This window comes from Ictidomys tridecemlineatus, chromosome 3 (assembly GCF_052094955.1).
Source record: "Ictidomys tridecemlineatus isolate mIctTri1 chromosome 3, mIctTri1.hap1, whole genome shotgun sequence".
Lineage (NCBI taxonomy): Eukaryota > Metazoa > Chordata > Mammalia > Rodentia > Sciuridae > Ictidomys > Ictidomys tridecemlineatus.
The window spans coordinates 19460451-19484165 of NC_135479.1; the positions used below are offsets into that span (position 1 = coordinate 19460451).

The following is a 23715-nucleotide window of genomic DNA, read 5'->3' on the forward strand; positions in this document are numbered from 1 at the left end:
GATTTTCTCTGTGCTTCAACTTCTTGGGGCAGCTAAAGGACCTTTTGTATTTTCTACTGTGGCCACAACAAATTATCACAAATGCAGTAGCTTACAGCAATATCTGTTTGCATGCGTGTGTGTGTGTGTGTGTGTGTGTGTGTGTGTGTGTTTGTGTGTGTGTTTTTAAACAGGGTCTCACTGAGTTGCCAAGGCTAACCTTGAACTTGTGATCCTCTTGCCTCAGTCTTCCGAGTAACTGGATTTATGGGCATGTGCCACTGCATCAGCACAACCTCTGTTTATTATTTCTGTAAGTCAGAAGGCTGGAGATGTAGCTTAGTGGCAGAATGCAAGTTTAATACGTATAAGGCTCTTGGTTCAATCCAAAACCAAGGTGTTGGCAGGGCTATGTTTATTTCTAGAGGCTCTAGAGGTCAGTCTGCTCATTCGTGTTATTGGCCAAATTGTTCCTTGTGGCTGCAGAACTGAGATCCTTATTACCTTGCTATTTAGCAAGGGTCATTCCAGCTTCTGGAGGCCACCCATATTCCTAGGCTCCTGACCACTTTCCTCCATCTTCAAAACCAGTCTTGCCTGGGCCAATTTTTCTCATGCTATATTTCTTTGTCTACTTCATGTTTCTAACTCCTGCTGAAGACTGTTCTGTTTTTAAAGGCTCGGATGATTAAGTTGTACCTACTAGGTAAGCCAGGGTGATCTCTCTGTCTTGATGTCCCTTACTTTATTAGCTACAAAGTCCCTTCACAGCATTATCTAGGTGAATATTCGATTAAATAACCAGGAGACAGCAATTGAGAGAGGACAGCTTTAGAATTCTGTCTACCACTTCTATTTAACATGCTTAATCCACAGATAACACTCTGTTCATCATTTCCTGGCCCTTACACTATTCAGAGATTGGAATCCTCTTTGAGGCAAAGAAAATAGTCATCACACAATTCAGTACTGCTGTATTTGTGGAGGGCGAGGAAAGAAAGAAAATGGAGCTAACTATTTTATCTGTTAGTCCTCATCATAGCCTTGTAAAGTGGATATTTATCACCTCTTGAAAAATGGGGACTGAGGTTCCAGTTCCTTATTTATAAGATGTTGCTCAAAAGTTTACATAGCTAGTAAATGACTGTATGGAGATCTGAAACTGCCTTTCCATCCCATCATTCAGTTTTCCACCTGAATTAGTCATGAACCCAAGCCAAAGGACTTTGGTTAAAGTCTTAAGGGAATTTTGGAAGAGGAGCAGGTTGTATAAGGAATTGGCACTTGCTTCCTTTGGGGGCCATGGTGAGAAACAGTAAAAGCAACCCCATGACAGGCAAGTAGACTTATAGAATTGGGTCATGGCTACCATTTCTACTCCCTTCCAACCTTCCAGCTTCTGACTGTATTTTTCAGTTGTCAGAGCCTTCCAGTTCAGCCTCAACTACATCAGGGCCTCCCCTGGACCAGTGCCAGCTCCCTGTCTTCCTGCCAGGGAGTTGATTGTTCTTGGGGTTAGTGGTAAAAGCAGGTGAGAAGCAAGCAGAAGTGCAATTGGTCTAGTCTTCTGTCTCAGTGTCTCATTTCCAGGGACCAGTCATGACTCACTGGGCCTTGGAGATGAATTTGGCCTCAGTCTTCTGCCCCCCATCACCTGATGGGTTAATAGAAAAAGCAATATCCATCTTGTAGTACATTACTGCCTTTCCAGGAATCCTAGATGAAAGCAGATTTTTTTTTAAGTCTTTTATAATTATCTCTCAAGGTTTTCTAACAACTGTATACCCCATCTGATTCATGCTCTGCAAAACCTTTCCCAGAATTCAACTTCTGGCCTTGTCCTCAGAGTGCCTGGCCCAGTTTGAGTCCTATCTGATGCTGGGATAAATCTTGTTCCCTTGACTTCTGACTTTAAGATGTCCTTCCACGTTTCCACCCCAAAATCTCTATCCCTCTCTGGGCACAGCAGCACTTGGGAAATAGTTCCTACACTGCCTTTTATCTCATTTCACAAAATGAACTGCAAAGAAGCTGGAAGGAAAAGAGGAGGAGGATTATAGTGAGGGCACAGAGGGCGGGGGCTAGAGAAGAGCTCCAGCAGATTATCTCCTTGCTAAAAAATGCAACCAGCATCATCAACAAAGTATCGGCTCAAAAACATGCAAGAAAGGAAAAAAAAAAATCAGTGTTTGGGTGGTCTGAGTGGAAGGAGCCAAGCTGCCCAGAATGTATCCTGCAAAGGCTGTCAGGAACCGATAAGGACAGCCCCAGATGCAGATGGCACAGAGAAGAGCAGGGTGAGGGAGAACTACAGATCTGCTGAAAGAAGCCTGAGAGAATAGGGCCTGCTACCCAGGGAATGTGGGGGCTCACTTATAAATAGCTGCAAAATGGCTGAGCTGAGGACCTCCTCACCATATTTCAATGAGGCCTCACTCCCACTAACAGCCTGTAAATCTGCCTGTAACAAGTAGAAAATTAAAGAAATGAATCTGGGCAAATAGAAAATTAAGGAGAGCTGGTACAGCCAGCTCCTGCAGAGAGCAGGGGTTGGAGGAGTATAGAAGGCTCTTATCCTGTGCATTAGGATGACTGGGAGAATTTAAGCCATTATTTGAAGGGCTGGAAGGAATTAAGATCTGGACATTTCCCCAATATTATGGTACCTGGGAACATGAACTTTGAAAACCTAGTTTCCAGGACCCAAAATGATACGGTAGCTTGAAATGCAGCTGAGTGCAGTGGTTCCCAAAGCATAGCCTCCATTCTCATTTCCATGTGAGCAGTAGCATCACCTAGTAACTTAAGTGTGCAAGTTCCCTGGCCTCACCCAGACCTGCTGAATTAGAAACTGGGGATGGGGCCCAGCAACCTGTGATTCTATAGCAGACTCAAGTCCCAGAACCTTGGGCTGAGTATAAGTCATGCTAGTTGGTATAAAATGTTATCTGTGGCCCCTTAACTTTTGTCTCCAGGAGAGGTTAGTCTTGGGCCTGTTGAGAATAGTCTGTGGGGTGGTAAGTGGTTCTTATCTACAAGGTTACAGCAGCTGGCTTCAGTTAACTCCAAAATGGCTCTTTAAGCAAATACAAAGCAAAGGACAAAAGATTAAATTATATTAGCAACTTAGGAGCAGAAGGGCCAAACTACTTAAAAAAAAAAAAAAACAGCTAGAGGTTTATGAGGTTTTATTAATATTTAAATTGCAGTGAAACCACAGCTGCAGCCTTTGACTCTAGCATAGAGATATGCAAATGTGGCTTTCAAAAGCAAAGCAATTTTAGACAGCCCTCAAGGTAATAAGAACAAATAAAACAAATGATTTTGTAATTTACCTTTATTGACTGATGTTGCCGAGGCATGAAGATCCCATACCCTGTGAGAGTCAGCAGCAACTGAGCTCTCCAAGGGGAGCAAAGGAAGCCCACCCAGAGGGAGAAATGCCAGCAGACTCAAGACTGGTGACAGAAAAGACCCAAAGAAGACAAAACAGAAGGAGATCAATAAGAGGGAAAGATGACTAACTTAAATTTAAAAGTAGAATGGAAATCCATCCCTGGGGTCTGTGGACCATCTGATCACAGGAGCAACAGCAATAATAGTCATTAATAATTATCATTTATAGGCTGGGATGTAGATCCTGGGTTTGATCCCCAGTACCACATACACACACATACACAAATTGCCACACTCCTACTATGTTTCATGCACTATTCCCCACATTCAAATGAGAAAAATGAAGCTTCAAGAGGTCAAGCAAGGGCTGGGGTTGTGGCTCAGTGGTGGAGCTCTTGCCTAGCGTGTGAGACACTGAGTTCAATCCTCAGCACCACATTAAAAAAAATAAAGATATTGTGTTCATCTACAACTAAAAATACTAAAAAAAAAAAAAAAAAAGATCAAGCAACTTGCTTAAGGTCACACAACAAAAGGAAGGGGTAGATTCAAATAAGTATGTGACCTTAAAGTTTGTCTGGCCTTGAATTTGTAATCCTTTTACCTCAGCCTCTGGAATCACTGGGATGACAGGCTTGTGCCTTGGCACCCAGCCCCAAAACAGTGTAAGTAATCAAAATGTCTTCCTCTTCTAAACCCATTCCCATGGATTTTCTCTGATTTTTTTTTTTTTTTTACTATCATGAAGCCCCGCCTCTTTAATTAATCAAATCAACACCCACCCACACAGCTTCCCCTAACATCAGTGAGTCAGGCCTTCTCCAGCCTGGACACTCAAGGCAGACAAACTGTTGCTGCCATCACTGAAAAAATAATTATGATGTTCATGGTAATCCCTTGGCAGGTTCAAAGCACTACCAGTCATCTCTCCTTACTATGGTAGAATGCTAACCCTACTTTACAGATGATAAAACTGAGGTCCAGGGCTTTGTCAAAAGGGTCAGTTCATGAGTTGGTGGCAGACTTGGAACTAATCAGCCCAGGAGTCCCTATTCATTAGACCACAGATGGAAATGCCCTCATTATGTTATCTGGACTATGTCTGGGAGAGAAGGAATATGGATTCCAGCCGGGGAGGAGGGGAGGCTGGAGAAGGTCAAAAAGAAAGCTTTTTCTTTGCAATGCTATAGTAGTTGGCACTAGATAATCCAGAAAGGTTTTTAAAGCATTTTACACGATCTAGATGAGGGGAGAAAGAATTCATCCAAAGGTAACAGACACACAGGTAAGCAGATGTTTTGCCATCTTTTCTTGAAAACCACATATGGTAGTGTATATTAGCAGAGGAAACTCAAGTTACAATTTAGAAGGGTCTTCCCAGGTGTTAGGCTGTAAGACTCAGATAAGCTAGCATATGTGCCAAGTAAGTAGAAAATCTTCTTTTGGCAAGCCCTGTCCTTGGAGCCTGGTGAAGGGGGGGGGTTTCCTGGAGACACAGGGTTTGTGGGGGCTGTCTCAGGGTCCTCCACGGTCCTAAAATGAGAAGGCTGCTGATGGGATCATCCCCAACTCATAGAAGCTCTGAAAGCCATTGAAACCAAGATCTGTGTAGAAGCTACCTCTGGTATCTAAACAAATACCAAGGAAATTGAGAGGGGGAAATGATCCTCTGAGAAATTTATTTCCTAAAGATATGTGGCCTCAGAGCTGGGCATGGTGGTGCATGCCTGTAATCCTTAGGGCTCTGGAGGCTGAGGCAGGAGGATTGAGAGTCAAAGCCAGCCTCAGCAAAAGTAAGGTGCTAAGCAACTCATTAAGACCCATAAATACATTTTATTTCTAGATAAAATACAAAATAAGTCTGGAGATGTAGCTCAGTGCCCCTGAGCTCAATCACCCGTGCTAAAAAAAAAAAAAGATGCGGCTTCAGGGCAGTGCTGGCCAACAGTGTGATCTCCCTCCCTCCCAAAGGCCAAACCTTCTTCTATAGCTAGTGGCATCCTAGAACACAGAGAATCATTCTGTTCACTTCAGACCAGCTCTGGGCTTTTCTTAGCCTTTAGCCTCTATTACTCTTCCACTCTGCTGAGGCCTCTGTAGCTTTTCTGCCCCACAGGGAGCAGAGGGTCACAAAACCTGAGTGCAGAGAAGTGTTGGTCACACCACTTTGAATGTACTAAATGCCATTGATTTGTATATCTTAACAATAGGTAATATGTGACATGAAATTCACTTAAGTTTTATTTATTTTGACTTTCGAGTACTGAATCACTGGGTGACAATCTCAGGTCCCTTTTTTTCAATTTTTATTTTGAGACAGGGTCTCACTAAGTTGCTCAGGCTGACCTCTCTAACTTGCAATCCTGCCTCAGCTTCCCAAGTAACTGGGATTACAGACATGCTCTATTTGCTCCCAAACTTTTTAAAAATTAATGTTGTTTATTCAATTTTTTTATTTTTAATTTTTTAGTTGTAGATGGACACAATACCTTTATATATTTTTATGTGGTGCTGAGGATCGAACCCAGTGCCTCACATATGCTAGACTAGGGCTTCTACCACTGAGCCACAACCGCAGCCTATTTATTCAAGTTTTTGAGGGTGTGTATATGTTAGTGTTGTGTACATGCCCTGGGCCTTGTGCATGGTAGGCAAGTGCTCTACTACTGAGTTACACTTCCAGCCCTCACTCAATTGAAATAAATAAACAAATAAACAAAAAACAAGGGTGCTAGACCTGACTCTGAGGCTTTGAGGGTCAGAGCTCTTTGCAGGGAATGACAATGAGCAACAATGCCAGGGCCAGGCTGGGCCTCCCCCTCCTCCACCAGGTCCAGATGGGAACTGGGGCTCTGGAGAAAGGCCACACTGGGGCAGCGCTGGGCTCTGGGCAGAAGAGAGGCACTCAGTGAATGTGAGGAGGCCACAGCCGTCAGCTCATTTGCATCATAAGTGATTGGTTTTCCCTGCTCGTCCCTCATTAGGACACAATGGACAGTTGTTTGCTGGCGCAGCAGATCATTTACCAAGGGAGAGAGGAGACAGAGCACAAATGACTGATGGGTCATGGGGGGGAGAGGCAGTCACCTCCCTCTCCTGCCCTCCCCGGGCCACTGGGACTCTTGTTCTCACACAATGAGAGGGAACCTTGGAGAGTAAACTAAACCAGTCATTTGACAGAGAGGGAACTGAGGTGATAAGAGGGTATATAAGACTTGCTTAAGGTCAAACAGAAAGTTCAAAGCAGAAATGGGGCTTCTAGAAGAATCTAGAGTCTAGACTCGCTCCTCCCTCCACCCTTTATTTTTGTGGTGCTGGGGGTTGAACCCATGGCCTTGTGCTTGCGAGGCAAGCACTCTACCAACTGAGCTATATTTCCCAGGCCTGGAGGGGCCCCCTTTTCTGCTGCAATACATTCCCTCTTCCCGTCTGATGGTTCTATATTTCTGTGGTCTTTCCTGTTCTGAGCATTGGTTTCTATCTTCCTCTCTTCTATGTCTGCCTTATCTAATCTCTCTGTTCTTGCCTCTGTCTGTATCTTGTCCAGGCAGCCAGGATAATTACTAAACTTCTAATTAATCTCTGGCCTAACAAGGGTGGGTCTTGGCAGGAGAGACAGCAATTTGGAAACTGTCTAGGATCTGTTTTGTTGGGGATAGGTGGGAAAAGAACAAGTATGTGTTGGGGACTATGGTAAACCAGGCATGTGGCACATTTCATTTCTTCCTTTCAATCTCACAAGGTAGATGTTCTTAGAAACAAGGAGAATGAGGCTCAGAGATATTGAGCAACTTTTGCAAGGCACCCAGCTGGCAAATATTAACTGATTTCAGAACTTCTATTCTTCCACCTTTGCATACCCTAGCACAGGTCTAAGGCAGGGTGAGGGGTCTGTTGATTCCAGGGTTCAGGTGAGACACAGCCTTCCTGAAGGAGGCCACTGCTGTGTTGTTCTCTAGGCAGTGACTGCCTCCCAGCAAACTCTCTCCTATTCTCTGACTCCCACCTTCCCCTAGGCCCCTTTTCTAGAATGATTAAACCTCACAAATGGAAGTTTTCACCCCTGGGGGGTTGGTGGGGAGTCAGTGATCAAGACAGAGAAACCCTACAAGCAGATCTCGGGGGTCTCCCTCCTGCTAACACCCCCTCCCTGTTCCCATCTGCCCCTCTCCTCCCCTTTGTGGGTCAAGGCTGCCAGTGTCTGGTTCTGTTTCATTGTGTTCTGGGGGAAGAGGAGAGTCGGGGGGTGAGTGGGTGTCTGTGTGCATGAACATAAGGCCTCCGGGTTCATTCTGACACTGAATGAAAAACTCACCAATTATTCGTCCAATCTCATTAATATGCAGACAGACATCTGTTATTTAGGAGTCAACAGCAGAGGCATTTTCTTGGGGGGGAGGGGCACTTGTGTACATGACTCTCTTGTCTCTAGCTACTGGGGGATATCTGCTTAGAAATCACCCCACTCCTCCAGACCTGGAGCCTCCCCTCTCTTATTCTTACCCTCAGCCTTGAGGAAAGCAGGAAGGGGTTGACTAGAGATGAAAGAGGCATGGGAACCTGGCTGGAAGGATGGAGGCAGGAGAGGAGAAAAAGTTATACAAGAAACTACTAGAACAAAGAACTAACCCCCTTCCTGGGGAAGACAGTAGAGTATGGGAAGAGAGCAATACCAGGTCCTGGTGTCTGCTGGGAAATGAAAGACATGACTTTGGGACATGACTCCTTCCCCACTTTCGCAGCCCCAATGAGGAGTTCTGGTGTAGCTGAGGAAGGTTACTATGGCAACATGGGGTCCTCACTAAAATTCTTCAGAGAAAGTAGTGAGGAGAGTTCAGAAAGATAGAGACCAAAGGACCCCAACCTTTGGAGGAGTGACTAAAGCTCTCTCCAGCTCCCAGGACAGGTAATAAGACACAGCCACTTCCATCTTCTTCCTGCACCTAAGTGCCCACACCAAACACTCCCTCAGGCCCAACTCAAAGTCTTCAAACCTGCACAACTATCTTGGTTATAAAGGTTGACAACAGCTCAGGCTCTGCCAGAAGGTCAAAGCTTTTCTCTCATTTTTTCTCCTCTCTGGAATCTTCTTCACTAGCACAATGAAGTAGATGTGATCAGCCCCCTTTTCTAGTATGAAGTCTGAGGTTCAGGCAGGTGCTGCCTTGCCAGTTGCAGCGTGTGGAGGTTAGTCTGAGTCCTCCCTCCTTCCCTTCCCGCCTCCCCCACAGCAGGCTGATTGCTGAGGTTAAAAAACATTGGCTGCATCACAGCATGATTAATTGTTTATTTCATTAAATGATTAACGAGGCTACATTGTTTCTCAAATGGGTGTCTAATTTGTGGGGGAAACAGCTGCAGAGGAGGAAGCTGGGTCTGACTCTTGCCTCTAGGGTGGGGGTGGCTCTAAGTTCCCCTCCCCAGTCTGCAAGGGCCTTTGAGGATCAAGGAATAGCCCCATTCCTTCCTCTCATCCACTGGGCTCCCCAGCCCAGAGGCACAGCCTCCTCCCCAGGAAAAAAAAAAGATCTGTAGCCCAGACCTGAAGAGGGGACCAAAATCCATTCTGGATGGTATTGGAAATGTATTAAACTTTGGGGGCTCCTCCAACTGATTTATCTTCCTAATTATGTTTGCTTTAGGCAGATATTGAAATGTGTTTGCATTCCCTGAGCGCAAATGGCAGGGGAGGGAGGCTGGGGAAAGGCGCCGATACAAACACTCTGCACTTTGGCAGCTGCAGGCTTCAGCCTGTTTTGTACTTGAGCAATTCAAAGTGGAGAAGGATCCAGCCAAAAATCCCAAGTTGATTTTTATGCCGGGTCCCTGTGAGGGAAAGGGTCCAGTCCTCTGGAACAGACAGCGACCCACCTAGGTAGGCCTAAGAACCCCAGCTATCTCCAGCACCCTCAGCCCAGGACTTGGGGTCCTTGAGGACGTTCTTAAAGTCAGCCCCTAACCAGGTCTTGGTTGACAGGGTAGGATGTCCAGTGCCCTTGAAATTATCCTAGAATCCTTGAAATTGGCCAAGATGAATTAGAATAGGGGTCCAACAGGAGGGTCCGCTGAGCCAGGGAATGGGTAGGGATTTCCTTTTGAAAGTCTGGGGCCTAGCATCAGGAAAGGGGAGCTCTTTTATGTGCTGTACCGCTAACCCTCACCATATCATCCAGATAACCATCTATCCAAAAAACAAGTCTGATCACTCTCTGTTTGAAATCCGTGGTGGCTGCTCACCTCCTCAGAATGAAGACCTGGTTCCCTTGGCTGTGCAGCCACCTCACGTACCTTTCCAGGCTTGTCTTTTGCTCTTGCTGTCATGGGAACCCCACCATGCCGTGCTCACTCTCTTCTCCACATTTGCACCTGCTGTTCCCTCTGCCCAGAGTCTTTCTAACCTTCCCCATCTGGCAAACTCTTCAACCCTCAGGACCTGGCTTAGGAGAAGGACCTCCTGCAGCAACTAGTTCTTTTACAAACATCCTTTCTCCCTTTGCCAAGGCACTTTCACACCTAAGGTTCCTCTCCTCCCCACTGGGCTGGTCTGTGGAAGCTCAGAAACTGGTTCTTTCAGGCTTCCAAGCCCCTGTGTGACCCATAATGGTCCATGCACATTTACTAAATGCCTAGGGCGGAATGGGCTGTGAATTAAGGTAGAATCCCCCAGAAGGGAAGTGAAGATCTGTGTTCTCTCCCAATGTGTCTGGAAGAATTGGCTGGGGTTAAGGCTGGGAGAGAAGGGGAGGGTCAAGTATAGTTCCTGGAGGAGAATGTCACCAAAAAGAGGCCAGTGGGACCAGAGCCAAGGAAGGAATACAGGACAATCTGAAACCAGACTCCTAAGAAAACAGACCAGCACTGTCCTTCCTGACAACAACTGTTCTTGCCATCCCCTCCACTGGTTTTCATTCTCTAGTGGACAGCAGGGGTGACCCTAAATTCAGAGCTGATGCTCCCCTATAAACATCAAGGAACTCAGGATGGAATGTAGAGAGTCCCTGTCTTTAGGGAGACCCCAGAATCAAATGAGTGACTTTTGGGGAAACTTTATGCAGTGTCAACTTATGTAACACGGAGGCTCTTGATGCCCTCCTACCCTGTGACCCCGATCAATAGGTATCAATAGACTCAAAGCCATGGGTGGAGATGGTGAGCAAGGGGCCTGCACCACTTTTGCAGGACCCCTCCCATGCTAGTGGCAGCCCCAGCTGGGCTGGGTAACGTGATTGCACATCAGTCCACTCCAAGACCCCTAATGGCCTGAGGATTGTCTGCCTCATTAACTGGAATGAAGAGTCCCAAGATATCTCGTCCCCTGACCTCTGGCTCCTAAAAGGACAGGCGTGATTCAACTCTGCTCCACCTGTGGGCATGGACAGGAAAGTCCCCTGCAGTGATTAACTTTCCCTCCTTGCTGCTAGAGACTAGATTGTTTTTTTGAGAAAGCAACAAAACTAAAGCCACAGCCGTTTTCCATGGACATGGGCTTTATTTGGGACTGTTGGGGGAAGGGAGGTGGAAAGCTAGGATTGGTGGGCTGATGGGGAAGGAGCTTCTCCTTGCTTTAAAATGTAGTGTGTGTTGCCTGGAGGTTAGAATGTGTGAGAACAGCTGTAGAAGTGAGAGGAGAGAAAAAAAGATCATAAAATGGACACTTTCCTTAGGGAAGGAAGCCAGGACTAGGATTTAAAGACCAGGGGTGGAGAGGGAAGGTACGCTTAATATAGGGACTCAACCAAAGTCATTGCTCGATGCCATCTTCCCTAATGCCCACATGCCCTATCCCAGTTCATGCCCCAGATGCCCACCCTGTTAGCTCCCTCAACTTCCAGAGGAGAGGAAAGGGGATGAGGATGTGGGGAATGGTAATACCCTCTGCCCTCCAGCTCTCCTGGCCAGAAAAACTTCTCATTCTAACTGCCCTGACCTCCCAGCCAGGGTCAGGAGGTCAGGAAGCCCAGATGCAGGCGAGGGAACAATTGTGCCCCTCACCACCCCTCCTCACACTCCCCACCGCAGCCCCTCACATGAGGTTGCAGCTCTTGGCACGATCCTTGTGTATCTCGCCCTCATTCCCCCGGTCTGGCCGTCCTGACAGCTGAGTGGACCGCTGAAGTCCCCGGCGTGAGTCAGTACGGCGCAGCTGCCTATGGCCACGGCCAAGGGAGGCCACTGTGGCCACATGAAAGACATCCCTGACGCTGCGCTCAGAGGACCTGGAGGAGCATTCAACATAGGACACGGCTCCCACCTGCTTGGCCAGCACAGTCCCCTGGAAAAGAAGAGCATAAAAGAAAGTTATAGGGCTTATACTGCGGCTCAGCAAAGGGCATGGATGCTGTGGGCTGAGGTTGGAGGTCAGTGTTTGGGGAAGGCCAAGGGTCAGAGGTCAGAGGACAGAGTAAAATGACGAGCCAGGTAGGGCGTTTTCAAATCAGAGGCAGAGAAGGGCAGAGGTGAGAGGTCTAGGTTAGGATTAGGTTAGAGGTCAAGGTCCCACCTGCTCATGTGTAACAGGGATAAGTCTCTGCTTGGACAGCTCCCTCAGTGTGGCCAGGTCCGTCCGCATGTCCAGTTTACAGCCAACCAGCACAACCTTGGCATTGGGGCAAAACTCCTGAGTCTCACCCTGCCACTATTTGAGAGAAGAAAATAGTTATGGAGGGATAAAGGGAGGCACAGGGAAAATTCCTGCTCCACACCAGGAGGATGCCCTTCCTTCCTCATAGCATGCAGAAACCAGGTATCCTTCTGCATTCTCCCATGTGAGAAAGGATCTGGGAATATTGGGCTTGGGTTGACAGCACAGTGGAGTTCAAGAGAAGGAGATAGTGAAGAGAGCTGCAATGGGGCTGTGGGAATGGGGCCCTCCTCTGCCCTGAAGGGCTAGGAAGGGTCTGCCAGCCTGGAATCTTCCCATTCCTACTCCCCTTTCCCATACTTTCTCTTGTGAACATACAAACCCCACCCTCCCTTGACTGGAAACTGGTGCTGCTAGCTGATTTCAGTCCATTCACCATGGGCTTTTCTCATGGAAATAGGGGCCTGAAGAGGAGGCCTCAGGGCTATCCTGAGCTCCAGGATCAACATTCCCATTCCCTTCATCTGGGGCTCCCAAACCAAGAAGAAGGGGAGAGCTGGTAGGGAATCCCTGAATACTTCTCTCTATTCTCCCCATATCCTCCAGCTATTGTTTTCAGCTGTGAAGGGGCGGGATAGGAGGAATGAGGGGAGAGTTGAGGGGGGGGAGCTTCACCCACTATCCAGCTGATAGCCAAGCCCCAGTCATCACTTCTTCCTCAGGACCATACTGTCCAGTCCCCTCAGTCTAGCTGCCCTGCTTCCCCAGTCTCCCACCTTCTTAAGGACACTGTCCAGTGTTTCTGGCCGGCTAATGTCAAAGCAGATGAGCACAGCATCGGAATCAGGATAGGCCAGAGGCCGCACGTTATCATAGTAAGAGGAACCTGAGGGAAGACAGTGAAGGGACAGACAAGGGTCCTGAGTGAGTGGCAGGCCTAGAAGGGAATAGTAGACTTAAGAAATCTTGGTTAAGGGATTCTGGGAGCAGAGAATGGAAAAGAGCAATCATTAATACACATCACAGAATTCTGGTATTATTCCAAGGAGAGGAGCAGGCAGAGGGGAAGTGAAATGGTGGGAAACATCTCTGGGTTTCCCTAAGAGTAATAATTCTCTACTCCCCCCATCCCCAAATACTGGGGACTGAACCCAAGAGTGCTCTACTACAGAGCTTGATCCCCAGTCTTTTTTTTTTTTAATACTCATCTTCTAGGTGTAATTGGACACAACATCTCCACATTATTTATCTGTCCCTATGTGTTGTTGAGGATTGAACCCAGGGCCCTGCATGCCCTAGGCAAGTGCTCCACTGCTGAGCCACAACCCCAGCCCCCTAGCCTCTTTTATTTTGAAACAGGGTCTCAGTTACCAAGGCTGACCTCAAATTTGTTATCTTCCTGCCTCAAGCTCCTGAGTAGTTGGATTATAGGCATATGCCAGTGCACCCATCTAACAGTAATAATTCTTAATCTTTTTGAGTTTCAGACCCCTTAGAGAAGCTCAGGAAATCTATCAACATTCTCACAAAATTCTGACTGTACTTTCTGAGCTTGTTTTGACAGACTCCCCTCCCCACCCAGTGGAACCCAGGGTCTTCCACATGCTAGGCAAGTGCTCTACAACTGAGCTATACCCCCAACCCTTGACAAACATCTTCTAAAGCCTTAAAATAAAAACCCTCCTCATTTTGGGGGGAAGGTAAGGAGCAGGGGTAGGGAAAGAGCTCTCCCATCCTCTTGGGAATGGATCTCAGATTTCTTTAGTTCAGCTCAGAGAAATCACTCTCCTTTACCCCAAGAAGGAATTCTAAGTATATCTCCTATACTCAGTTCCTAAAAACACTTGTTCCAAAATAAAAGCCATTCCTTCCCAACTTTCCTAGGTAGGCAGAACATAGTTGAGGGGCTTTCTCCTTCAGGACATGGTTTCTATTAGGCTGAGTGTGCTCTGCCTCAGTTTCCCTGGCTTTAAGCAGATATTTGATATTCTTTTCTCCTAGAATTGGATGGATGGGCTAGGATGACCTGGAATCTAAGGTTTACTCAAGGGAGAGGTCAGGCTGGGGGCCTCAGAAGTCAGGGTGACCCCGAGGGACTTGGCTACCTGAAGTATCCCACATGTTGAGCTCAATGCGGCGTTTGTCGATCTCAAAGCTCGCGGTGTAGTTCTCAAACACAGTGGGGACATAACTCTGCAGATACAGATGGGTCAAGATGAAATCCTTTCTCCAGTCCTCACAAATGCCCTCCTTCCTCCCATACCGGGTCCAGCCCAGTCCCTGGACAGAAGTTGGTCTGGGGTTGGGCAAAGGGGAGATCCCGGGAGCTGCTGCCTCCACGGATTTTCTGCTAGGTTTCCAGACCCCTTCAGGATCCCTTCAGCCTTTAGTTCTCTCCCTCTCAGCTGCCCAGAATCTCCGACATTACCCCCTGCGCGCCCTCCCGGATCCTCTGGTTCTCCCAAATCCCATCCATCTCGCTATGATCCCTAATTCCTTCCACCCCAATCCTCTGCAGTCCTTTCAGAGCCCCCAACATCTCTTCCCCCTCTCCAAGCCCCTCTCTCTTGTCCCTGGTTACCTTGGCACCCGTTTCCATCCGTCCCCGGGGCCCCTGTCACCCATCCCCGGTCCCCTCTCAAAAAGCGGATTCCTCACCCCGGGGTAGGCGTCCTTGGCGAACACCTGCAGCAGCGCCGTCTTGCCGCACTCTGCATCCCCCACCACCACGATCTTGCAGCGGCCGCTCTGCCCCTCCATAGTCCCGGCTACGCGCCGGCCCCCCACGCCGCCCCCCTCTTGGGCCCCGCCGCCTCCTCTACCGACACCTCCCTCGCCGCTGCAGCTGCAGCCGCTCGGGCCGCCGACACCGGCATCTCGCGGGCCCGCGCGGAGCCCCCGCCCGGGGCTGCGGCCCCCTCCGCCCCGCCCCTAGGCTGGGGGCCGCGCCCCCAGCCCCGCCTCCCGCCCTCGCAGCCGAGGGGCGGGGCTCAAAGGACCTGGGAGGAGCCTGGGGAACCCAGGTCCTTGAGCGGGGATCTAGGTCCCTAGTGCAGTCTAAGAGGTTCCTGAGGGTTTGGGGCTGGCCAAGACCCCGCTTATTTGAAGTCCTTGGGAATGGGGGCGGGGCGGAGTTCGAGCGAAGTTCTGAAGGGTAGGGTGTGAGCGTCACATTCACGAGGCTGGGACCCACGCGTGCACGCAGGTGTGCCAGTGCGGATACGCGCGGTGGCAGCTATCCACTTCCTGAACACAGGGGGCGCGAGATGACTGGGAAAGGAAAAAGTCTTTGGTTTCGTCTCCCTCCTCCACTCTTGTGTCCTGGCGGGGGATTTGGGGAAAATGGGAATATAGACTCCTACACACCCACTCAGTGGCGGGTGACATCATAGCTTTCCGTCCCCATGGCGACGGGTGGCCGTAGTCTGGGGCTGTAGTGACTTAACCGCGGGCCTGGACTAACAGGGAAACGTGGACTGAGTTCCTTAAACCAAGTGCTGAGTGGAAAGTTTTGGGGAAGCTGCGTCCCCTGGTGGAAGCTTGGGGAGAAGGAGAAAGGGAAGAAAAAGATGATGATGAACTAATTACCGAGGACTGGAGCCAGAGCCAAGCCCAAAAGTCAATTCAGGCTTGACTTAGATTCTAACAGTAATCAAACCCATGTTTGCATCTGCATGTCATCGTTTATCTTTTAAAAATGCTTCTTTAAATCGGAGACACTAGATTTATTTTTGCTTGTTGTAAATAACCCTATAAATATAACTACAGCACCAGCACCACTTTACAGAAGGCAAAATGAGGCACAAAGCGTTAATAAAGTCAGAAAGATTTAAAAGTTCGGTCTCCATGCTTTTAGTTTGCCACTGTAATGCCACAGTAAATGAAGCCTGATTCTTTGCAGGGTTACTGATGGATAGAATCAGAGCTTGAGGTACAACCTGATTGGGTTCTGGTCCACAAGTGGCTGGTTCCCCAAATCTGATGTAAACTCAAACTTCGGGACTGTCCTTCAGAATGCTTCTTAACATAGCTTTAAGTTTTCATAAGGTTTATTGTGAATAAGTAAGTTAAACACAATTTATTCATGTTATAAGAATGTCCTCATGTGTATCAGTGGTCCTATGCGACTGAACCCCTTTTTCCCCCGCTCTGGAAGCTCGCATTGCAGAGGCCTTGGCCCTTTAAGTCTGAACGCTAGGCCCCGCCCCAGACCCGGCGCCCCACCCAGCTGGTTGGAATCCGCAGCCGCCGCACATCCCGACGTGCGCCCCGCCCTCCCCAGCTGTGCACCCTCAGTCCAGCTGTGCTCGCTCGTCGGGAGTCCAGCCATGTCCGCCGAGAGAGAGGTAGCCGAAGCGGCCACTGTGGTGGTGGCGGCGGCCGAGGAAGGGGCCAAGGAAGATGTTCCTTCGCAGCCCCCGAAAGCTGAGGCAACTAGCGACCCGCAGCCGCCCGCGGCCTCTGAAGGAGCGGCCGCCGCCTCTCCGCCGCCGCCGCTGCGCTGCCTGGTGCTCTCTGGCTTCGGCGGCTATGACAAGGTGAAACTGCAGAGCCGGCCGGCCGTGCCCCCAGCTCCTGGGCCCGGTCAGCTGACGTTGCGCGTCCGGGCCTGCGGGCTCAACTTTGCAGATCTCATGGCCCGACAGGGACTGTACGACCGGCTGCCACCGCTGCCCGTCACTCCTGGCATGGAGGGTGCGGGCGTTGTGATCGCCGTGGGCGAGGGAGTCAACGACCGCAAGGTGAGCGGGCCAGTGCAGGGTAGGTAGGGACTGCGCAGGCCGCGGGGCAGTGGGGCACGAGTGGGCGGGCGCCGGGGGTGTGGCAGGGCGGGGGAAACTGGCACGGATCTGGGTAGACAGACATGGAAGACGTAGGAAAAAAAACTTATGTTTTGAGGATCTTGGAGAAAGGAAATTTGTTTGTCGAGGGGACAGTTAGCGTTCCTTCCCCAGCCATTTTTAGTTGCTATACCCCCCTAGTGGGGTTAGGTGGGGGGGGGGTGTGCGCGGGGGGTGGGGAGGAGACAATAAGGCGCTCGTGCGCATGCGCACTATGCCTCCTCGCTCCCCACCCCACACACACTTACACACTAAAACCACACCTGTCTGTACCCCTGCCCACCGAATACTCCCTGGGTAATTGTAGTCTGTGACCCTAAGTGACGGTTAGCGTCCTCTTATCCGAAGGGAGCTTGAGGAGCTGGGTAGTCGAGGTTGGGCGGGGGTGCAGTGGCCTTGCCAGAGCCCTAGTCACATGCAGCCCCGTGGTCTGTGGGGGTGTGAGGCGGCCCCTCCCTGAGCGGGGCCATGGAGGAGGACACGCCCGTCATGGAGGAGTGGGAGCCGTGCTGCCCCACCGCCAGCAGCCTTACACTACCCGACTAGTGTTGGGTGGAGGAGGTGGGATTGGGTCTCCTAATCTTTGTCTGGAGCTCTCTGTCTCCCGTGACTGCAATATCTTCTCTTCTGACTCAGCCGGCCGGCTACAACCCTGAGATGCCTTAGGGAGCTTCCAAGAAACGCTTCTGCCTTCCTTGGGGACCCCCACCTCAGAAAGCCCCCGGTTGGGAACCATTTGGGGCAAAGTGGGGAGGTGTGGCACCATGAGCAGGTTGGCCCAGCTCTGCCGGTCGTTTCTCCTCATTTGTCATTAATCTTGGCCACAACCCTGAACTCTAGAGACTTCCATATGAGCAACTTTTTGAAAAACCTGGGGGGACACATCATGTGTTTAGGGGTTTCTTTTCAAATCTTGTGTGAGGAGCGGATGCACTCTTCCTATTATCTGACCTAGATTTGTTGAGATTATTGTACATAAGCCCTTAAAGGTTTCTCCCTAAATTCAGCTGTGGCCCCACCCTCACCCTGACTTCTAAATAATCTCACCCCTGAGAAAATGCTAAGAGGAATTTGGGAAGGGGGAATTGTCATTCACCATTCACATTACTGCTGAAGGCCACACACCTATTCTCCTGTCCCCACCCACTTTCCGCCTGATAAATACAGGATTTCCTGACTAGGGAAGAATCTGATGTAAGAGCCTGGATTCTGTGGGGAGGGCCCTATCTCCCTCCTGTGGTCTGGGCTGGGAGGGTTAAGTCCCTGACCTGTGATGGGCTGAGGGTGAGCCATGAGCCAGGCTAGAGACTTGTCACTACCCCGAATGGCTGCACTGTTTGCAGCTCTCCTAGGACTTGTTAGACCTGAGTCCTGGGATGGAGGGCTTTGTTCCCCAGACCTCAGGCCACAACTGTGGAGAAAGATCCCAGTCTACTCTTAGTTCTCCTCTTCAGTGGAGTATAGGATCTTGAAGATGTGAAAAAGGGCTTGTGGCCATGGTGTATTCCTGTAATCCCAGACACACGGGAGGCTGAGGCAGGAGGATCACAAATTTGAGACCAACTGGGCAACTCAACAAGACCTTGTCTCAAAACAAAAAATAAAAAGGACTATGATGTAGGTCAGTGGTAGAGCGTCCCTGGGTTCATTCCTCAATACTACAAAAATTAAATTAAAAAAAAAAAAAGGGAGTGTGTAGGAGTCCCACTTCCTTTCCCTGTAGATCCTAAGTCTTGTTAATATAGATTCCCATCATTCCTGGCAGGAACTAAGAGAGACCTGGATTGTCCTGGAACAATACCCACACCTCCCTCTCCATACTCTTCAGAGAGCCAGGAGAGGCTCTTTCTTTCACCGGAGGACTGCCCCCTCCTCCTTGCTCTTCCCTTGCCCTGGTTGGTAAGCTAGAAGGATTGTTATCTTTGTCCCCTTTTCCTCCTGCAAAGAGGCTCCTGTGCAAGTGGCTGAGAATGAGAGAAAACACCTTTTCCTAGTGCGTGGGATGGTGTGTCATTCCTTATGCATTGCCCCTCCCACATGATCTCTGGGTGAAGGTGTTTTCTGAGCCCGTAATACTGGCTCAAATACAACTTTTTTTTTTTTTTTTAAAGAGAGAGTGAGAGAGGGGAGAGAGAGAGAGAGAGAGAGAGAGAGAGAGAGAGAGAGGAGAATTTTTAATATTTATTTTTTAGTTCTCGGCGGACACAACATCTTTGTTGGTATGTGGTGCTGAGGATCGAACCCGGGCCGCACGCATGCCAGGCATGGCGCGCTACCACTTGAGCCACATCCCCAGCCCTCAAATACAACTTTTGATGGATCACACCGAGCCCTAACCACTCAGAGACATTTACCTGTGCTTTGGCAAGGTCCTTACCACATGCTGCCCTCTTCCTTCAGTTATTTGTGTGACTTCCTCTTCTGCTATTATTGTTATCATTGTTATTACCTAACATTACCAAGTGCTTACAATGTGCTAGACATTGTGTTAAAAGTCCCTAACTAAGTTTTTTCATTTAATTCTCATCATTCCCCTACTTTACAGATAAGAAAAACTGGTTAAATACTTTTATTTGCCCAAGGACACATTGCCAGTAAACAGTGAAACTCATTTTTATAACCAAAAACAGTTTGATCTCTTCAATAATACTCATGCTGCCCTAACTGTAATCTTCTTGCATTCAGAGTTCTTACACAATAATTAAGTGCATGATCTGTAAAATAGAGATAAGGATAGTATCTACCTCAGAGTTGATGTAGGGATTATTTAGGTGCTTATATATAAAGCACAGGGCATAGGGCCTAGCCCTCAGTAAGCACTCAGAGAAGGGTAGTGCTTATTGTTGTTGTTGATAATGTTGTTATTATTACAATGACTTCTATTGCTGTTTTTACTGCTGTTTCTTTTTTTTAATATTTATTTTTTTAGATATAGATAGACACAACATAATGCCTTTATTTTTATGTGATGCTGAGGATGGAACCCGGGTCCCACCCGTGCTAGGCAAGTGCTCTACCGCTAAGCCACAATCCCAGCCCCTCTACTGCTATTTCATCTCAAAGAAGATGGCTGGGCACATAGTGGAAAGTCAGTAAATCACCTTAGGTGAATTAATTGACTGAATGCTGCTATTCTCCCATTCTTCAAGGCAGGGGATCGGGTGATGGTGCTGAACCGGTCAGGGATGTGGCAAGAGGAGGTGACTGTGCCCTCAGCCCAAACCTTCCTGATGCCTGAGGCCATGACCTTTGAGGAAGCAGCTGCCTTGCTGGTCAATTACATCACAGCCTACATGGTCCTCTTTGACTTCGGAAATTTGAGGCCTGGCAACAGCGTCTTGGTACACATGGCTGCAGGTGACAGATCCTTTCTGTTTTCCCCTTTCCATACCAGATTTTCCTTCCAGGCTCTTCTAAAGCCTGTCTGGTTTGTTGTCATGGTAACACCAGGCTGCCTTGGCCTGTGGCACCTAGAGGCCTCTGCAGTGTAGTTGCCATGGTAACATTCAGGCACCAGGTCCAACCTAGTGTCCTTAGCAACATGCCCTCACTCCATACCTTCTCTTCTCCAGTGACCCTCCCTCAATTCTTAATTATGGAAATTGGACATGGGCCCCAAAGTGAATCTAGGCACAATAAAATTGATGGACTGACTGGTCCTTGGGAGACTAGTATGAAGAATAGTGACTTGGTGACTCCATATCCGCTTCTTCTGGATGGTTTTTTTTTTTTTTTTTTTTTGTCAATGAACCTTTATTTATTTATTTTTTATCTATCTACCTACCTGTTTATTTATATGGGGGTGCTAAGAATTGATCCTAGTGCCTTACCCATGCTAGTAGTACCTACCACTGAGCTATAACCCCAGACCTTTTCTGGGTATCTTGCTGCAGGTGGTGTGGGTATGGCAGCTGTGCAGCTGTGTCGTACAGTGGAGAATGTGACAGTGTTCGGAACAGCCTCAGCCAGCAAGCATAAGGTGCTGAAGGAGAATGGGGTCACACATCCTATCGACTACCACACAACTGACTATGTGGATGAGATCAAGAAGATCTCCCCCAAAGGTAGGGGGTCAGGGTATGGGAGTGGGTAGGATGTCACAAGACCGGAAGAAGGTCTTTAGATCTGTGGATCCTAATGTTGTTCCTGGATCCCCTACTTTGTGACAGGAGTGGACATCGTCATGGACTCTTTGGGTGGGTCAGATACTGCCAAGGGCTACAACCTCCTCAAACCCATGGGCAAAGTCGTCACCTATGGTGAGTTCTTGAGCCAGAGATGGAGAGGCTGTTAGGGGCAGGAGGGTGGGGTAGGTCTGATTAGTGGGAAACTGAGATATAAGAGCCTGTGGCTTTTGAATGAAGAAGGTGCAGAGACTTGGGGGCTCTACAGAGAGGATCAGGGTTACACTCAGGTTGCTGCCTGCTGGGTGCCAGCTACTTTCATTCTCTTTTGTAACTTTTCTTGTGAGTCATAGTAAATCATTGTGTTCTCTCTGTGCTCCTGTCTGGGGACAATTCCTGATACAAAACCAACCAGTCTGCTTTCCTTCTGACTTCCCCTGCTGGGCCTCTTAGGCAAGCTAGATTTTCATTTTAAAAAACTACTCCACACAAAAAGTTTAGGGTCAGGAATGCAGCTCAGTGGTAGAACACTGGCCTAGCATGCATGGGACCCTGGATTTGATCCCAGCACTGAAAAAAAAGGAAATAAAGATTAGATTCTGAGTGAGCCTGAGAGGATTTGGGCCAAGTAAGCAGAAGTAAGGAATCATCCTGCACTCTGTGGCAGTGGTATGGAGAATTGCAAGGAAATACAGGGGTACATGAGCATGGATTCATACATTCAGGCATGTACTTGGCACTTGGATCACAGGCCCTATCGCCCCACCCCTCAGGAATGGCCAACCTGCTGACGGGCCCCAAGCGGAATCTGATGGCCCTAGCCCGCACGTGGTGGAATCAGTTCAGTGTGACAGCTCTGCAGCTGCTACAGGCCAACCGGGCTGTGTGTGGCTTTCACCTGGGCTACCTAGAGGGTGAGGTAGAGCTGGTCAGTAACGTGGTGGCCCGCCTTCTGGCTTTGTACAACCAGGGTCTCATCAAACCTCACATTGATTCCGTCTGGCCCTTTGAGAAGGTGAGTGTGGTGACTTTTCAGGGTGGCAGGGCCTAAGTAGGCCTTGTGAAGGGTGTGGTCTCAAGGGATGAGGGAGGGAAACAACTCCTTTGGGCTGCCTCTTGTGGGACGGGGACCAGATGGGATCAGAGTCTTCTCTTTCCTTCCAGGTGACTGATGCTATGAAGCAGATGCAGGAGAAAAAGAATGTGGGCAAGGTCCTCCTGGTTCCTGGGTCAGAGAAGGAGAACTAGGACAAGGGACTGAGGACCCTTGAGGCCTGGAAAGGGAAGGGAAGGTTGGGAAGCCCCATTTCTGATGACCACCAGACTCTCACATTTCATCCTCTTATCATAATGCTCTTCCCTCCCTCTCTCCCCAAAGGTCTCTGTGGTGATGAACATTTCCGGGCCCTGTTCTTTCTCTTTGGTCAGGGCTGCTCCCTCCCCCCTTCCTGCCCTCAAAGAGGTTGGGAAGTGACCACTTGGATGTTTGGGGCCTGCCAAGGGGACAGGGAGGGTCAGAAGGAGGCTGATGGCTTCCTGCCCCCACCCTTTCCCGGGCCTGCTGTGCTGCTTTTGTGCCAAGGTTAGCTAATCCCTCCCCATCCTGTTGTGTGCTTCCGCTTCTGCCTCATCTTCTCTCCCACCCCTGCCCCACCACCTCTCCAAAGAATTGAAATGTCAGCTCAGGATATGGGGCCAATCTGTGTGAGCCCAGCATGTACCTGTCTCTCCCTAATGTCCCTTCAGCCCAGGGCCGACCAGCACCCACCTTTGGGCTTGATCAGTTCCCAACTTTGTCGACTGTCCCCAATTTATTAAGCACAGTTAGATTACTTCCACTTCCAGGTTTTCTGCCAACCTTAACCAAGGCCGCCTCTTATAACAAGGACAGGAAACAGACCCATGTCCCAGGTCACAACTCTGGGAGGAAGGCAGAGCACCCCTACCCTTCACTGAGGTCTCTGGATTTGTTCTCAGTGCCTTAGCATCGGAAAACCTGTGCTTGTGTGTGTGTATTTGAGGGGGGGGATCCCTGTCTCTGGCTTCCTCCTTCCTGTCCTCCCCAGTGCCTTCCTTATTCTGGTGGAGATGGGGTTTTACTTCTCCCCAGTCCTACAACACTGCCAAAAATCTGTGTATGTGCCAGTGGGTGGGGGGCCAGCCATTAGCATCTTGGGGTCAGGGCAAAAAGTAGTTGCCCTCAACGTGGTCTGTGCCATGTCCTGTCTTTTATCAGACCTGGAGGAGAACAAGAGAAGCTTTAACAGGCTGATCTGGGAGATGCAATGTTGTGTCTTGTTCTGGGACCAAAGTGAAAATCAAAGCACATTCCCTTTGTAGTCAAGGAGGCCTCACCACCTTCTCCCAGAGGGAGGCAGCTTTTCAGCTCAGCCCCAAACTTTGTTTACATGGTGGGGAGATAGAGCAGGAAAATAAAGGGGGTGGTAAGGATCTGTACCATGGGAACCAAAGTGGGGACTTCCTAGGGAGGAGAATAACTCCCTCTGCTGAGTTGGCATTAGGGAGGATTATTGCCCCAGCCATTGCTAATTGGAGGTGGGGGGTGGGGGGATTCAGCCTCTTCCTTGTCTAAATGAGGCCTACGTGTGGGAAGTGCGATTTCTGCTTTTGTGTACCCCACCCCATTACCGAAGCTGCCTTTGTGTTTGTGTCAATAAAAAGCCAAACCCTGGGTCCTTGATGTTGCCTTAGAGTGGAGGGAAAAGTGAACTCCTGGAAGGCCAGTGCTGATGGCAGGAAGTCAGGGTTCTTCCCTGTCCCAGTCTCCCTTCCA

General features: G+C 49.1%; 2 protein-coding genes across 2 annotated transcripts; one reads left to right on the forward strand and one right to left on the reverse strand.

The window, feature by feature from the left end:
* Positions 1-10844: 10844 nt before the first annotated feature.
* Positions 10845-14871, reverse strand: Rnd2 (Rho family GTPase 2). The gene is made up of 5 exons (XM_005321994.4): positions 14615-14871; positions 14062-14149; positions 12733-12842; positions 11876-12010; positions 10845-11647 (listed from the first exon to the last, which is right to left on the reverse strand). The coding sequence occupies exons 1-5, from the start codon at positions 14714-14716 to the stop codon at positions 11399-11401; spliced, it is 684 nt and encodes a 227-aa protein (XP_005322051.2). The 5' UTR covers positions 14717-14871; the 3' UTR covers positions 10845-11398.
* A 1309-nt stretch (positions 14872-16180) lies between these two features.
* Vat1 (vesicle amine transport 1) lies at positions 16181-23613 on the forward strand. The gene is made up of 6 exons (XM_005321912.5): positions 16181-16698; positions 19947-20154; positions 20691-20861; positions 20967-21056; positions 21695-21936; positions 22086-23613. Exons 1-6 carry the CDS (start codon positions 16285-16287, stop codon positions 22167-22169), a joined length of 1209 nt encoding a protein of 402 aa, XP_005321969.3. The 5' UTR covers positions 16181-16284; the 3' UTR covers positions 22170-23613.
* Positions 23614-23715: the final 102 nt, after the last annotated feature.